Source organism: Haliaeetus leucocephalus, unplaced genomic scaffold (assembly GCF_000737465.1).
Source record: "Haliaeetus leucocephalus isolate CR32 unplaced genomic scaffold, Haliaeetus_leucocephalus-4.0 Scaffold773, whole genome shotgun sequence".
Lineage (NCBI taxonomy): Eukaryota > Metazoa > Chordata > Aves > Accipitriformes > Accipitridae > Haliaeetus > Haliaeetus leucocephalus.
The window spans coordinates 1,335,141-1,352,357 of NW_010973209.1; the positions used below are offsets into that span (position 1 = coordinate 1,335,141).

Here is a 17,217-nt window from a genome sequence, read left to right on the forward strand (position 1 = left end):
TCAAACACTTATGAAAATCTGTAGCGATTTAGATGAAAGGGACAGTGTCTACAAGTTATGCCATGTACTCCCTTCCTTTTGTCTTTGGAACATCCCAGAAAGCTGAAAAATAGGCTGTCACTTCATTCTCTCTACTGTACCAGGGAATTATGCCATGAAAGTTTTTAAAGCACCTTTGGAAAACAGTGAAGGAGAAAATGGTCTTGGCAACACAAAGGGAAAAAATGGACTAGGGCAGCGGTTAGAAAGATGGTCCAGCACAAGTCAAAGTGGGGAATTAATGGGATGTAACTGAAGCAAGGGCAAACATTTTATTCAGCCAAGACTGCTGTGGGCAACAGCTACAATCGGAGTCTTTGGAGCCTGCGTATCAAAGCCTCGGGAGCAGATTTTTAAAACGGAACTTACTGTGATGAGAAACAGGATTAAGCTGAACCAGAATAAGCCCATCCATACACGGGTTTGTACAGTAACTGTACCGGCTCAAACCTGTCCATTGAACTTGGGAATAGCTGGTACAAAAAGGATATCCTTCATATGGAAAATACCCTTGGCTCCCTCTGTGAGGCCCTGGGCCTAGGATCAACACTGGAATTAGTCACATCCCACTAGGTTCTCTCAGTCCCTTCACAACAGGAAAATGCATACCAAATGACGGGAGGAAAAACAGCCTTGCAAAAGGATAAAGACCATCTACTGTGATGAGAACAGCTTCTAACTGGGGAGGACGCACACCTAGCCTTTCCCTGCACAGCCACGCAGCATGGCAATGCCACCCACCAAGGATTATGCAAGTATTCTTTGCATGTTACCAATTAATTGCTAGTATGCCTGGAGTACAAAGCACCAAGGAGAAATAGCAGCTGCTCGAAAGGGCTCTGGGAGCAAGAGGAAACAGGAATGAAATGTGACAGCACAGTGCCACCACGATCCCAGAGCCTTCCGATACTTTATCCTGAAGGAAAACTTCCTGCAAAATGAAGTGGACTGAACAACCTGTGTTGCTCCAAAACGATGCCAAACCCAGCGTACCATCCATCGAGGACAGACTGCACACCCGTGTCGGAGCTGCTGGAACAGCCTGCCCCACAATTGCCACAGTGCTGGCTTCTGCAAGCACAGCCTTCAAACCCAGCACGTGCCCCATGCTCCCCTGCAAACAGGTTTGTCAAACACAGCGCCCTTACCGTAGCTTCTGGATGTTGGACGCGATCCCAGACAGACGATATATTCCATCCACAATGCCATGTTTCTCAATGAATTCAGTGCAGCTCTTGAGGACCTGGGGGACTAAAGAACAAGCGGTGTTGGTTAGTTCAGTGTGTTATTAAAGTCCTAGTTCAAGTTGTGGTCTTGTCAGATGCCATAAACTAGGCCCAGCTGGGCTACTGCTTTAGCTCTTCCTTAGAGGAGAAAGCCTGGAAGAAATTTAACTTTAGGAGTTGGTGTAGAAACTGGTCAGAGGTGTTCTTTGCTTTAAAGAAACGCCAGGATATGAATCAGGGTGAAAGAAGTCAATCCTGGTCAAGCAGAGACAGTGCAGGTCCCATCACAACTCCCACAAGAACTGTGGTGGTAAATTCCATTCCAAAAGAGCTATAAAATTGAGTAAATACACTCTCTCTGGCCAAAGACTTCCTTTGTTTTCAAATCTATACAAGATTAACCTATACTGCTTGGTTTAAGCAAATATAAACATTAAGGAGATGCTACTTTCTGCACCAGGGCCAGGAGTTTTTACAACTGCTAATTTCATCCCCAATGCCTACCGGAGCGTGACTGGATTTAGATAGCTACGCAACATACCACACTCACAGAAATTGCAGACAGACCGGGGTATGACAGAATGTTAAAAATAAGCCCAGAGGATATAATTAGGTGTCAAGTTAATATTCAAGCCGCTTCACCAACCGATTCCTTCCAGTTGACTTCTCAGCCTCATGCAGCATCCACGGATGGAGCTATTTGTCCATCCTTGTAAGCTTAAGGAAGAGCAAATTACTTTATTTATAAAAGGAAGATAAAACTGTCCTGAACACAGGAAGAGAAGTAGGATCGAGCTCTTGCGAGCATCAGCAAATCTTCATGGAAAAAACTCAGATCCTTGTGGATTTCTCTGCAAGCCACCTTTATGCTACAGCTCCTACGATGATCTAGATTTATTCTTACATTAGATGCCAGGTCTGATCAATTTGCCACGTGACACAGATTCTCAATAGGTCATGTGGCAAATCCCCTTATATCAAGCACCAAATGCCATCTGCCAGTCAGTTCTCCTAAGTGCTACTGAACTGAGATGCTCTGTGCTTTCCCCTCCCCAGCCGCTTTGCTGCTTTTTTGCCAGCTTGCAGCAAACACTCACACAGCTAGAGAAAAGACTCATTTTAAATGGTTCCCTGGAAATCAGCAGGTGCATCCAGGGCTAAGGGCACATCTGCTGCGCACTCGAGCACAGGACAGAGCAAAACCCGTAAATCTGCATGGCACGTCAAACACGCAGGCTCAGCTCTAGTAGATGAGGCCCTGGACCTGCAATAATCAAAGGTACCAAGAGACAGTCAAAACTCAGCCAGCCAGACTCTAGTATTGCACGACTAGGCATTTACAACATCTCTCACTGTTTTCCAAAGCAAGATGCAGACTTCGGGGCAAGCAGAGCCCTTGTACGTTAAGCAATGGCATAGAGCGAGCCTTGGAAACCAGGTGCTGCTTTTTTGGGGAGAGAAAACTGGCAGAGGTGATCACCTTCTGCTCTCCCCTGTAGGTGCAATGGAAACTTCAATTTCCACCAATGCAACCAGAGACATTCGCAGAAGGAAAACTCCGCATCTGCTCCAAAGCTAAAGGTACCTCTTGCAGCCTTGTGAGCGAGCTCAGAGCAGCACCACAACTGTTGGTCTCAGGAATCAACCAGACACACGTTTAGGCATCTAAGCCAGGATAAGCAACAATTTCTCACCGCTGAGCGAATACACATTTGCAGAGCGCGTTGGTAAAACGTGCATCAGTCACCCACCACACCGTAAGCTGCGTGTCTGAGATCAGAGCAGGCAGAACAAATGGCCCTTCATTCTAATACCGTTTCAAGAAACGTTTTTGCAGGACACCACTTACCCCTTTACCCAGAAAGTTTCAACACCTCTCAAAGAAGAAAGTTTTTAAGTGGACAGGGAAGGACACACTCAAGCAGTTGCCAAAAAGGACTAAAATATACATTTTTGCATTGCACTACAGCGTTAGGAGACAAGTGTGACCCAGGTATAAACTGGTGCAGAAAAGCAGAGAGATGAGAACAGCATCAACCATTGCAGCGAAGGTAAAGGGCAACGCTTTAGATGCTGACACCGAGAACACCCTGGATTGCAAGAGACACTAGACGCGTGCTCATTTTGATTTCACCAAGAACCAAGCAAGACTATGCCAGATGTCCACGTGTGTGCCTCTCCCCACCACCACCCATTACAAAAGGCGAGAGGTCTCACCAGCGAACTGCGCGAGGCTGCTGGGCTCAGCGCTGCATCAGCGGCGTTTCCTTCGGCCAACTGCCCGACCGCAGGAGTCACAAAGGATCGGGTAAAGGAGTTTACCCAAGTTTTAAAGTGTTGTGGCAAGATCTGCTAACACTTAGCTGCAAAAACCCAAAGACTTTAATGGTCCATACTGGAATCTCAATAGGGTTTCCCTTGAAATTAGTAGCACCCGCTGAAATAGATAAATAAGCAAATAAATAAATAGCACGTTCCCTGCCTGCCTAATTCCCACCAGGGGGGCTGATACCATCCGAGAAGGGCGATGCACACACCGGGCAGGGGAGCTTACCCAGCCAGCTCTCCTGTTTATCTACGTACCACGAACACAGCTGGGACGCCCGCCTGCGCTTCCTAATTGAAGGCCTGTGCCACAGGGAGCGAGCTCTGCATGTTTCCAAGGCCTTAGCCTTCTGGGGTTTATCTAGCTGTGTAAACAAACAGCATGGTAAGAATGGTATTTACGTACCAGTTCAGCTGAGCAGCAACCTGTTGTGACAATGTGAACCAGGTCAAGGGAGAACAGGGGGGAAGGTGAGGGATGTAGCACCAACAATACGCTTCCTGAAGTACTTCTTTGTCATGGAAGGTCTTGGGCACAGTTAGAATGATTAATATACGCTGAAAAAAATTCTAGCAGGCTTGTTCCACGCATTTCCCAATCTGGTTACTGGGACGATCTGTTCTTTAAGCTAAATGTATCGTGCCAGCACCACAGATATTTTGGGGGAATTCTGCATGGTTGGAGAAGTGACTGAAATTCAAGTAGGGCTATAATTATACTTGAAGGCCCTTTGCTGGAATGATGACTTGATTTTTCTGATATTTGAACAAAGACGACACCTGACAATTACATGCGTGTTTAACCTCCCTCTGCCCTTTGAATCCCAAGCCCGTTAGCTAAATATACATTTATACACATGCATATACACACATATGGAGGGAATGGTGTCTATTACCACCAGAACGAAATGGCAGGATGACAGCACAAGCCAAGACTTAATTTTGCGAATGTGAAGTGTGCCAAGACCACCACCTGCGGTGGCTTCTGACATCATATTGTGACTTTTTCGGGTACCTATCTCTAGTGCATAAATCCCTCCCCTGCTGCAGAGGTGAACTTCTGTGTTCACGTCCCAATTTTGGCTTCTAGATCCCAAACCGATAGTCAGATTTGAATCAGAGAGGTATCCCAGCTGCATCACAGCAGGAAACTGATGGAGATTTCTTCTCATAGGATGTAGTAGCATCTACACTAAAACTCTATTAATGTTAGTTAATTACTGCGGTTTCCTGCAATTATAACAACCAGACTTGATCACGCACGTGGTTTGTATTAACAGCCACCTAGCTCAGCACCCGCTTTCTGACAGCCGCCGCAAGCAGGCCACTTCGGGAAAGGCACAGGAGCGAACAAGCACAGGGTAACACACAGTATATTCCTCCAGCCCCAACAACCCTCTGCCCAGAATCAGCGTCTGTGTTTATTAAACCCAGCACACAGCCCTTTCCAGTTCCACGTTCCCAGGCAAGTGATGAAAATGTACTAATACTCCCTGTTGGTTTTATTCCTTTCCAGAGCAATACCGTCTTCAGCCACTGACGCCAGATAATCTCTCTGCAATGAAGTCACTGACTCAGCTGCAGCCCTCTCAAATCCACTGGCAGGTGCTACATTTGAACACCTACCTCTTCAGGAGAATCTCGGCACCGTTCACGTCTCCCGTTCCAAAATGCATCCCCTTCCCTCATTCCCTCCCTCCCTTTGCTGTCTCAAATAACAGGTAAGTTCCAGGAAACAAAGCGCAAAAGGCTGGAAATGTGGACGCGTCAACAAAGGAGACCCTAGCATATTTCATCGCCATAGCAGCTAAAGGAATTTATTCAACTCATTCCTGAGCATCTCTCAGCTGGTTTGAAAGGTTTATTGCATCTCCTAGGGCTCGTTAACTGGTTAATTCTCTGCCATTAAGAGGAAGCAGGAGTTTTATGGTTTTCATTCTGAAGAACATTTTGATTCATCTCAAAATCAGGCACATTTCCCTTCCTATCATCTTGGGTTTATTGTTTCCTTTTTAATCTTTTGTAATGTTCCCTCCCTGGGTTTTGGGAGGCTTCCCTGATTTTATTTTTTTTTATTTTATTTTTTTTTTATTTTCTTAGTACGTTACTGGAATCAGAACTATTTGTTCAGCCTGGGGAACGAGGCCTCCCATCAAGCTCCCCTCTAGCGGTGTCATTTTCACAATATTACAGCAGTAAGGTGAACTGCTGCACAAGCCAGGCCTTTTGGCTGGTTAATGGACCATAGCACGCTGAAATGCAGCTGCTCAGCTGAATTCCACACACAGCAAACGAACGCGGAAAGCTAAACCTGCAGCCCAGCAGGAGCGAGGAAAATGAAATAAACTGTCCCGAGTGCCACTCCGAACCGCCTAAACAAAGGTAATAACCACGGCTATCAAGTACTTGTAACGATACTTAGGAAGCATACGAAGAACCCAAAACTGAGTGAAGGAACATAACAGAAGGTTAAGGGCTATGTTTTGAGCCGCAAGAATATAAACTGAAACCAATCGGCCGTAAGATAAAGTTTAGGTGGAGGCAGCTCACTCTTAATTGTCCAGGCTGCCCTTACAAACCACGAGGAAGGATGGGCACACGCAGAAGATAAAGCGCCCCAAGAACACCCAGTACGATACGAAAGGTGCCAACTGCATCGCGGATGTGCCCCGTTCCTGAGGGTGGTGACTAGCTGAGACTCTGACAACTTCTAGACATTGGAAATTAGCCCAATAAATCCTGTCTGCCTGGCCATATTAATGTGTGGTTAAGTAAAAACCTAACAATGAATATCCTCACCCGAAGAAATACAGTTGCTTTTACCCCAATCATTCTTCCTATTTGTAGCTCAATTTTGCTAAAAACTATCCAAGTATTTCCTAAAAAAAACAACGTAAAAAAACCCTGTAATAATACAGACTGTAACTTTGTACAGGAACCTCATTTCAAAGTACTCATTTCTGAAACTCGTCCCTCCATCTTACAGTGAAAGTTACACAGAAGGTGTAAACCAGCATGGGACAGAGAGGTTAAAAATTTCCTTTTTCTTGTTCTGTAAGGAGCTCCCTGCCAGCCGGTGAGTCGCCCGGGCTTGTCATTTTACAAGCACGCAGACCCCACCATCCCCTGCACGTTCAGAAAGAAATCAAACTTTAAAGATTCTCTTCTAAGGACTTTTGTCGTGCTCCTAAATCTGCGTCCTCTCATGTGAATCAGCAGGAGTAAGAGAGAAGTAGCAGACCAACCAAACAGCAAACCTCCTTCAAGGTGCTCTCTTCCCGATGTCCAAGAAGTGACCCACATTAAAATCATTTATGCTGTTGACGAGTTGCGTGATTTCCAAGCCCGCTATCACCAGCTGCATTATTTCCTGGTAACATGCAGCGTTCTTATTTGAAGTGTGACTTTTGCACTTGGGAAAAGTGCAATAATGGAAGAGGGGGCCATAAACCATGGGTGGGTTCCAGGAGCAGACACCACACAGCGCCCATTTGTGAAATCGGCCTCTGGCACCGGACTCTGCTTTTTAAGGCTGGACTTTTTTTTTTATCGCCGCTTACCCAGGAACCGGGTAAAAACAAAGTGCAAAGTTCAAGCCTGAGCAACATAAATCCCACTGTGTTGCATCAGGCTAGGAAAGTAGATGACCATGTTTTTCAAGTCCTGCGAGATCAGCAACATTCTCCATTTTGTGGGTACGTCTCTGCTAGGGCATTTTTGCTTGAGGACTGCAAGCAGTACCTTACTGCACTCCTGTCAAAGATCAGAGCCTTTGTATAGCACATCCATCTCCCAGCCTGTACCCACCTAATTCTCTGGGGTTGGTCTTTTTCTTTTTAATACAAAATATCCACAAATGGAATAAAGATACTACTAATACATTGGTATGTGCGCTAGCATTTTCTGTTTAGATCAATTACACTTAGTGCAATAAGCTGAGAGGGGAAAAAAGCATCCACCTCGTTAAGAGAGGAGGGATAAGAACACAAGCAATTCCTGCAGGGACTGCAACATTTTTTTCTCATGTTTGCTCCCCCTACAGCTGTAGTGTTTCGAAATGCAAATTAATTTTCAACTCCCTGCTGTCCTCTGGGTCACTCAGGCATAAAGAATTTCTCTTCTCACAGCTGCAGGCAGGGTAAAAAAGAAGGGGAGCGAGAAACTGTCTCTTTTCTTAACTGCAAAAGCTTGTACTGCCTGCTCAGCTGCCCCTTTCTGCAAGTACTTCCCCAAAACAAGTAATTCTCCACGGGGACCCCATGTACCTCTTTGTAATGCTGACCCCGTAGCCAATAATTGTGAGTTCCAGCAATTCAGAGGGCAGATGGTGAAGCAGTAACAGTGCCTGTTATGTTTGGAAATTTGCCCCAAATAGCTCAAAACTATTGGCCTTTAAAAGTATCAACTTGTGTTCAATGAGTTCGTGTAGCAAAGAACGCATCTGCAGGATCCCTCTTTTATGTTACAGGGGTTTGTGCGTGCAGAGGCACATACTACCGTATCGGAAGAAACATTTAGGCACCTAAAACACACAGGCTTTTCATGATTTACGGAAGACCTCCACTGAATTCGGCACCATTCGGTTTCCAAAATGTCTGACAGGTTTAGATTTGTGAAATTATGCAAACCCAACCAAGGAACAAAATAAATATAAGGGATACATACAGGTAAGTTTCCTTATTTCCTACAGACAATCTCAAGGCTCCTCTGGATCTAGCATACCAACCTGTGTTAACACTTGGACAAATACTATTTAATGGTTATAGCATGCTCTTAATCCTCCACATACTTCACAAGTATTAAGAAACTTACCCTTGTGGCACCTTGGGGGCAGATACGGACTATTAGTTTCATTTTACAAGCGTGGAGACAGAAAGGGAAATATCAAACAAGCTCCCCAAGGCCACAAAAAGCTTGTGAGACAGGGCTTGAGCTGCTCCCAGCTCACCGGCCCGAACTCTGACCACAGCTTCGGTCATTGATTGCCCAACTCCTTTGGAGATGGGTTTTGATTAAAAAATTACTATAAATTGTGAAATACTGAAAGAAAACTGGTTTTGGCATGTCTGAGGCTGACTGGTTTCAATATATTGCCACCCTCTTGAAAAAAGGGACAGCCAAATGAAATAACAGCCAGCAGGACAGCAGGATGAATGGAATGGTATGGCCGATATTACCTGTGAGCTCAAAGGGGCCGTCAAATCACAACAGCCCCACTGAATTACTGCCCCAGAATGCAACTTTGCAACCATTTTTTCCCCCGTTTACGCTGTCTGTGCACTGAGGTGTGGCAAACATGGACTCAGATGCAAGTGAAAATGCTGAGGCAGGCCAGTATTTCTTCATTGCGTAACATAAAACAAGCAGGAAATGATAAAGGATCATAAGAAACAAAGACGGTCAGTTTGGGCTCCAACACGCAAGGCAAAGCAGTAAGAGTATGTGTCAAATCCTCCCCTTGTTAATGATTTCTCAAGCACAAAAATAAATCACTTGGGGAGGAGAAAAAGTTTAATGTATCTCTGTGGCATGCAGCTTATAAACAACTTTTAAAGTTTCAAGTAGTGGAAAAAACTTGCTGATGGAAAACCATGTTCTCCCTATCCATAGGCAACTGTCTCCTGAACTCCTTCATGGGCACTGACAGACCAGTTACAATTTCTTGTTAACTAAATACGATATTCTGGTGTAGGATTTGCCCTTTCACAATGACTAGCCACGTACTATATACAATTAGTTCCCATTTTCTCAATAGGACCACAGCGCACAGAAAAATGCTACTAAGGGAGGCAGAACAGGAAGGTTTCCAGTTTCCTCAACACCTGCATTAGGCAGGCTTGTCGGGAAACACAAGATACACCCCCTGATTTGTGAGCTGTAGCCCTGTATATGAATCCTCCACTTGCCATGTCTTTTGTTTATGGCTCTCCTTCCCAAGGTATCAAAGGAGGGGCATTACAAAATTTATTGGTTAAGTAAGGATGCATTATTTTTCCTGCGGTGCCAACGGAGAAGTTAGGATCCACTTCTTTTTTCTTTTAAACGCCTATATTATGGTAGATGAAGTGAATCACCCTCCAGATACACCCATCTGCTTTAATGGGCCTTAGACCTGGATAACTGCTAGATGCCTAAGAGCAAAGGAGAAGAATCCTACTTTAAAGGACTTGCCCAAAGTCACTCAAGAAATGTCTTAGCAGAAAAGAGAATTGCAAACAAATCCTTCCAAACTCAGCTTTATGTCCTAATCATGAACTCCTTTAGGTATGTAAATGCTTAAAAACAGAGACAGAAGTAAAAGCAGGATGCCAGATCTGAACCTACTTGGAGGTTTGAAACTTTTTAGCTCCCATTCAAACCTGTCAGCTTGGATACTCTGAAAATACCTCTTAAAAGTACAAAAATGCCCCGAGGTTCATTCACAGAATGAACGCATCTAATATAAACCTTCAGCCTCATCCACAGCCAATGTTCTCCTCAGCCCACCGTCATGACTGGGGCCCGTTTCATCGCTCTGATCTGAATGTTATGGCTAACACACACGACCTACCTTTTTCGTGCAGCACTTCAATAAACCTTTGTATGAGAACACGAAGCTACTGCTTAAACAAATCTACTGATGTGGTTGCCAGTGTTCAAGTCGTAACAATTCCAAGCATACTTGGGGAGCTACACGCCGGGGCTGCTGTACAGCGACCTAACGATTCGCTGTTTGAACTGTAGTGGGCCCGGGTAAAAGCTTGAGGATCTATCTCTGATGGGAGCCCTGCAAATGCTAAGAAGTCCTTCTGAAGCGAAAATCTTGGCACAAACCAATTCCCTACCAAGGACGTCATGAGCAGGGGTTTCAGCTGGGCCTTCAGAACATAAATTGGAAGTTCTTGGCTTTCAGGGTGTGCCTTGTGTTTACAGTTAAGAACAGTATTTAAAGAAAGGAAAGGAAAAAAGCAACAGTTCTGTAAATATTTATAACTTTCTACTTTTCAGCAAAGTTTGCTTTGCTTCTTGTTTGTCATGTTCAATTTCATTCTTCAGCAGTAAGAGAGACAGAGTGGAAACTGGTTACATTTACCCTCTAAGAGTTAAAACATCAAGAAAATCTAAAATTAATAAATATGTAAGACTCAGCTGTCCTCAATTCCAAATCAAGGCTTCCTTCACAGATGGCAAAGATCCAAAGCCAGCCAGGCAGACTTTTATAATGAAAATTATTAGCTAGTAAAAGGGACTCCTCGCATTAATCCTAGGAACCAAAGAGATGACATATAGATTACCAAACTTCTGCTTGAGCTAAGGGGAACCAGATTTTTATAGATCCCTGCCAAGACGCTGCCCGAGCTCTGGTTCCTTGTGTTACTCTGTTCCGGTAACAGTGTTCTCCCTGTACTCAAATCTGCAATAAATTAGCATCAAAGGCAACTACATCACCCAACTGCAGCCAGGGGATCGCTTGAAGGGAAGGGTAACACTGGAGGACCCAGAACAAGCCGTGATGTCACCAGAAATCCCAAGGTGCTGTTAAGGAGCTTATCTGGAGAGCATAACAAGCAGCACAAGAGAATAAAACCATCCCCTGCAAACAGTTGTTGCTAGCGCCCAGTATATAACAAGATCAAGATCCGGCATCTGCTATAATTTGAACTTGCACACAGTTTTGAAGTGTCAGCTTTCCTTTTATTTTTTATTTAATCCTACCCAACTTGCCCAAAATAATTGCTAATAAATTTGAGGAACTGGGAAGAGCAGGACGGATGGACAGCAAGAATCAGGTGTGTTAGTAAACTCTGTCTTTCACAGGCATTTACTTTCTCAGCAAGAAAAGCAATACCTCTTCCCGTTGATTACAGATCACTGGTGTTTTCTTATAATTAAAAAATGAGGTATAGATCCTTCAACATAGGAAACTGGTCGATTAAAAATGAGTGAGTGCCATTTCTAAATCCATCTTTTCCAATCATGGAAGCTGATGACATGTCAGTGCAATAAATGAATAATAAAGAGGTACCAAAAATACCATTTGCTTTTAGCCTACAAAATCCTCTGTGAATACAGCTGACTGTACTGTATGGATTACCTCGTGAAACGAACACTTGATACCACCATTTTAGGGTACGCCAGGGTTAGCCTGTGCTCCACTCTAACCGCCAAGAGAGAAATGATCACCTTTACCAAAGTGCCAGGCAACAGGAGGATTTTCAGCACAGAAAAAGAACTGCTAGTATTTTATACCCCATCCTCCATAGCCCAAGTAATTCCAGCACATTATTCCCAGCAATATAAACTACATCGCGAAGCAATCCCTCATCTGCTCTCAGAAGAGCGATGTGGCTTTTCTCTGGCTCTCTGACCACGCCAGAGACCGAGTGGCGGCTAACCAACCCCGGGCTCCCGAAGCCGGAGAGAAACGGCATCACCGCAGCTGCAATGCCGCACCTGCGACCGCGCAGCCTCCCCGTTCGCGTCGCGGCTCTGTCCAAGAACCTGCCCAGCCTTCCAATCCACCGGCCTCTCCGTGCAGCCCAGCGCAACGTTTCTGCTAGCCACGTTACTGCGGACTCCGACACTTGTCATAAATTCAGAAGTTGCGCAGAGCTCCGTTTCGAAATATTCTGAGGCGCAAACGAGGAGATGGTACAGATGCTGCAACGCAGCATTTAACCAGCTCCCACGCTAGACAAACACATCCTCTGCAAGCACAATTCTTTCTAATTGGGGTCAAGCTAAATTTAAGATCTATCTGGTTTCCTTTGAGAGGAAAAAAAACCATGGGGAAAAAAGTCTCTCTTCCTAGGAAGGGAACAAGGCCTCTTCACGAGTCGGGGGTTATGCTGAATTTGCTGCCATCTCGCAGCTCCATAAAACGAACTAGCATGGCAGGCGTCAACAGCACCAAACCAACTGGGAACATCTCTCAGGGCGATGAAGAAACAGCTACTCCCTACTAAGCTTGGTCTGCTTCCAAATGACGCTTCATTGGCAGGGGAAGTATTCAAAACCCAGAAGGGGCCAACAAATGAATAACATGCTAAAATTAAATGGAGACGGGCCTCTTAAGGCAGGCTCCGTTGGGCGACTAGAGCTGACTGGAGAAAGATTGTGCAAACCAACATGCTTGAAGTGAGCATCACCACAACCTTTGCTAGATTTAGACCCAACAGAGAAGTCAAAAATCCCTCACGTCAAAACCGGTTTTACTCCTTCAGGTACCAGCCCATAATTCAGTACTAACATGTGACAGAGAAGAGGAACCGAAAGGACAGACCGCCCTTTCTTTCCCTGGAAGAAACACACCTATGCACACCCCAGCCCAGCGACCAGGAGCCCCGTGGCTCCTCGCTCCCATTTTCCAAAGCAGCTTGGAACACAGATGATTTTGAAAAATAATCGTGTGATCTGCCCGTGACTCAGACCCTCATCTAAGAAACTGGATAATGATGCTTCCTTCCCCTCCCTGCTATCTTGTCTACAAGGGGCCTTTGGGAAAGGACGGTTTCACACCCTGCGGAGGTACAACTCCTACCACAGAAGGGCTCCATCATTGTTTGGAGAGCTCAAAGTGTCAGCGCACTACAAACTGGAATTAAAAAAAAAAACAAAACCAAAACCAAACCCCAGGACACTGCCTGTCTCCAGTTGCCAGCCCAACAGTCACCGCAACCCCCAACATGAATCACGAGGCACACAGAAAGATTTTCAGGTACAGTACTCACCCCTACCGCTGTTACTGTAAACACTTGTTAAAAACCTTACCTCCCTTCCTATCCCTGCTTACAGTGTCACTTCTCGGATCCATACACATCAATTAAAAAAATGACAAACTGCATCCTCATCAAAGATGAAAAGGCAGCAGCAACACCAGCCTGCTTGCTCCACTCACCCCATCTTAACCCAGACACCCTTCCCTAAGGAGAAACTCCAGTAAACAGACATATTATACCCTGAAGTTTAGCAGATGCAAGTTCTGTCACGCCAGCCTGAGAGGACCCTTTCAGAAAAGCGGGCACTCTGCCTCAGCGCAAGACTAATCTCAAAACCTCAGGTAAACTAAGAGAAATGCTTTGCTAGTTCAGAACTCAGCACATGCTGAGCATAAAGCATGTGTACGGAGCGTTGCAGGATGGTATGGCCTGGGCTCTTGCTCCGTAACAGCAAGACACGTCACGTTTCTGTATCGCTTTCCTCCTATACATCTCATGGCAATTTATTCTCCTTTTGAAAGAGGCGCAACGGATGCAGAATGAGAGTGATTTATTGCTGAGCCCACAGAAAGACAACATACTGCAGTAGGTAAAACATTTCCTCTGTGTTTCTAAATTCCCTTCTGGGTATACAGACACACGATAGCAAACACACTCTTCTCCTAGCTAAGCAATTGGAGCCAGCTGCCTCAACACAGTGTTTAGTAAAAAAAAAGTCAGACCTATTTCAGTTTTTGTCCTTCCTTACCCCTTTTATTCTCTCGGTCTGCTCCTCTCTCCCCATTTCCTATCTAAAAGACAAGCAAAGTTTCAGATGTTCGTGACTGCCAAATTGGGACTGCTCGTGTTGTTTCACAGCGAATTCTTGAGAATGTAGGCTTTGTCAGCTTCCCAAAGCTGATAATTAATAAAATTCTTAACATAACTCTAGTTTGGTTCGATATTGCATTTCTGAGGAGCACAGGAATGCCTTGCAATTCATTTCAAGCACTGTGGACAGTGTAATTTTCTCCTTCAGTCCTGCTAAATCTTTCGGGTATTGGACAGCAACCCATCAAAACTAGCATTAACCCAAACCAATCTGTGAAGGTATTGGGTTCTTTTTGTTTTTTTTTTCTGAAGTGAGATGTTTTACGGTTGTAATCCCAAAGCATTACGAGTCAGTACCATGCACAGACTTCAGCTACAGTGCTCTGTGCTCCTATAAAAACACTTAGTTTATGTTCTGGTTATGTGGCGAAGGAGCAGGACTGCATCTTTGCTCTATCAAATTCAACTTCGGATCTCCTGTGATACCTCAGTCCCCTTTCAGCAGATCAGCGCTACATTTGGCTCCAAGACCGAGCAACATTAATGCTGCAGAATGAGGGGATCTTAAAATGCTGTGCCTGCATGGAGCTTGATTCACAGGAACCCAGAAATGTCTCCACAAAACCAATCCTGGGGATTACGTCACTTGGAATACAGGTCAGAGAGCTGAATCACACAGAAAAAAAACAATCCCACTGTGTGAAATGGAGACATTCCCCTGTTAGCAACATTCAAATTGGATCTGCTTCACTCCAGGGAGTTAGGAAAGGAGTTATTAAATCAAGGGTGAAAGCAACTGGTAACTTCTCAGATGAAGAGACCTCATTAGCACAGCTCAGTCACAGTCACTCAGTCGCACGTGATACGAGGGGAGTGACCAGAACAAGTGGCGAGCTCCTACAGACTGTCAAACAGGAGCCTCCAGTGGAGTTAGAATGGTTTAGTGCAGCTCGGGATGTGTCTTTTAATGCTAAATAAAATGCGCACCCCTTAAAGCCAGGGGAAGAAGTCAGCGCAGAGGGCAGGGAAAAGCTTCAATTATTGCTGACTTGTGCCTAACTAAAATGGACAGGAGGAGGGCTGGGGATAAGAGAATTCTCTCTTTCCCATTAATGAGCTCACCCTGCTGGCATGTCTCCTGCCCTCCAAGATTGCTCCCACAGCACGACTATAAACCCAGCTCTATAGCTACCCGGCGGTGTAAATTACCTACTCCTGATGTAGTTCTTACATGGGTTACTGTCTGTTTCTGTCTCCAAACCATCCAGTTTCTGGCGCTCTGATGCTTTTCAAGCCCCAGCAATAAAGATCTGTACTGGTTTCAATTAACGAGCCAACGAGCCTTGCCACAGTCCTGATTCCACAAGAACAAGCTCATATTATTCACCAAGTGGTAGTAAAACACTTCATGTCAGGCAAGGGAGTGCACAGTGCTGTTACCAACTGAATCAGTTGGAAAAAGTGCACAAACCAGCTCCCCACCCTTTACCATCCCTTTTCCAAAAGGCACTCATACGAACCAGGAGTCCGAAGTACCACTGAAAATAAATTTAACAGAGAAACTCCTTTCCTACCCCACACGTCATTTCTCCTTCAGCCTGCACACAAAAGCTGGGAGACATCACATTAACAACTTTGGCATAAGAGGTCTACTGCAAAATCTACTGCATTAGGCAAGGAGCAAAAATACGAAACAGATCAACAAGCTGACATAGCCAGACAGTGATGCTACACCCATCACTAATTTCCTGATGGCTTTAACTCCTGGGCAAACTGGCTCCAGCCCATGGCTGCTCCATGCTGCTTTTCTAAATAACCCTCAGCATGGGCCATTTATGGGAACAACCCTGGCTAGCGAACTGTGAAAGAATTCGAGTCCTCTGTTTGCTACTCGGCAATGCAGGTACCTCCCCGACTTCACAGCCTAGCTTGGGTAAGTCACAGGGAGAGGGGAGGAAAGAGCACGTGAAACAAAAGTTCATCCGAGGAAGAGTAGGAGCAATTGTGTGGGGTTTTTTTTTTTTCTTGGAATGCACAGCTCATCTCTGCTACCTCCCTAAACTGCTGGTGGGAAGGTGAAGGGGACTGAGAAGAGCTACAGAAAACTCACCGTAACAAATGAGAGAAAAGTAAGCTGTGACAAAACATAACATCCAGTCAATTCCCATAAATTTTGTGAAATCAAGGGTAAAGGCGGATGAAGGATTTACATTGCAAATTGTGCTAGAATCATACACAGGTACTGAGTTAGAGAAACGTATGGATTTAACATACGTTAAATATTAACTTGCCAGTTAATTATTCATTGACACTGACACATTAATAAAGTTTATTTCCCTGCAAAAAAATATTTAATATTTATTTGAAGACTTCAAGAGGTTGAGAACTCATATTCAGTAGTTCCATCCATCTTCAGCGCTCCCATGGCGAACCACAATGCTTCTCATTAGCATTAGCCTCAATTTATCTTTCAGCCATCGATTTTTGTTACACATTTCTCTTCTGGTACCCTTTCCTAGCTGTGATCACCCAAAAGCAAGATTCCCAACAGAGGAAGAACTCAAGAACGGATTGTTTCTTACCGTCATGGCCAGAGTTGAGAAGATGCTCTCCCAGGTCACAGCCAAACACCCTTTCCTTCAGGATCCCCCGCTGTTTCAGTTTCTGTTTTGTTGGGCGCGACTTCATGAATGTACGAAGGAAGGTGATGAGCTTGCCGTGTTTTTTCGACACTGCATAACAAAATAAAAAAACCACTTCCTTTTAGATTTGGCTCAATTGGGCAAGGCCAAGCATAACACGTTCCACAGAGCACGTAAGAACTGTAGTAACATTAATATCAATTATTTACAGAAACGGATTTTCCAAGGTCTGATACTAACAGAGACCTGGCTTTTGTTCTAATTCTTGGCTAGCGCAGAAATAACAGGAGACAGCTGTAATGGAAGAGTTTAACATGAAGACACACTGATCTGCAAAGCAGCTTCAGGTGGGAGTGTACTAAAGGAGAGTCACAGCGTGCTGGAGAATAGGCAGCACCTGAGAGCTACAATTTTCATCTCTGGAAGAAGGAACAAGGCTAAACTAACAAAACGAGGAATCTCACGTACATTGACAAA

At 44.8% G+C, this 17,217-nt stretch overlaps 1 protein-coding gene across 1 annotated transcript in view; it reads right to left on the reverse strand.

Annotated features, from left to right (window-relative positions):
• Positions 1-17,217, reverse strand: part of ARHGAP32 (Rho GTPase activating protein 32) — a 186,292-nt gene that overhangs the window by 17,555 nt on the left and 151,520 nt on the right. The window contains exons 11-12 of the mRNA XM_010581387.1: positions 16,681-16,830; positions 1,188-1,290 (exon numbers count right to left, since the gene is read on the reverse strand). Of these exons, the coding sequence (XP_010579689.1) occupies positions 1,188-1,290; positions 16,681-16,830 (253 nt within the window). The remainder of the gene's footprint in view (positions 1-1,187; positions 1,291-16,680; positions 16,831-17,217) is intronic.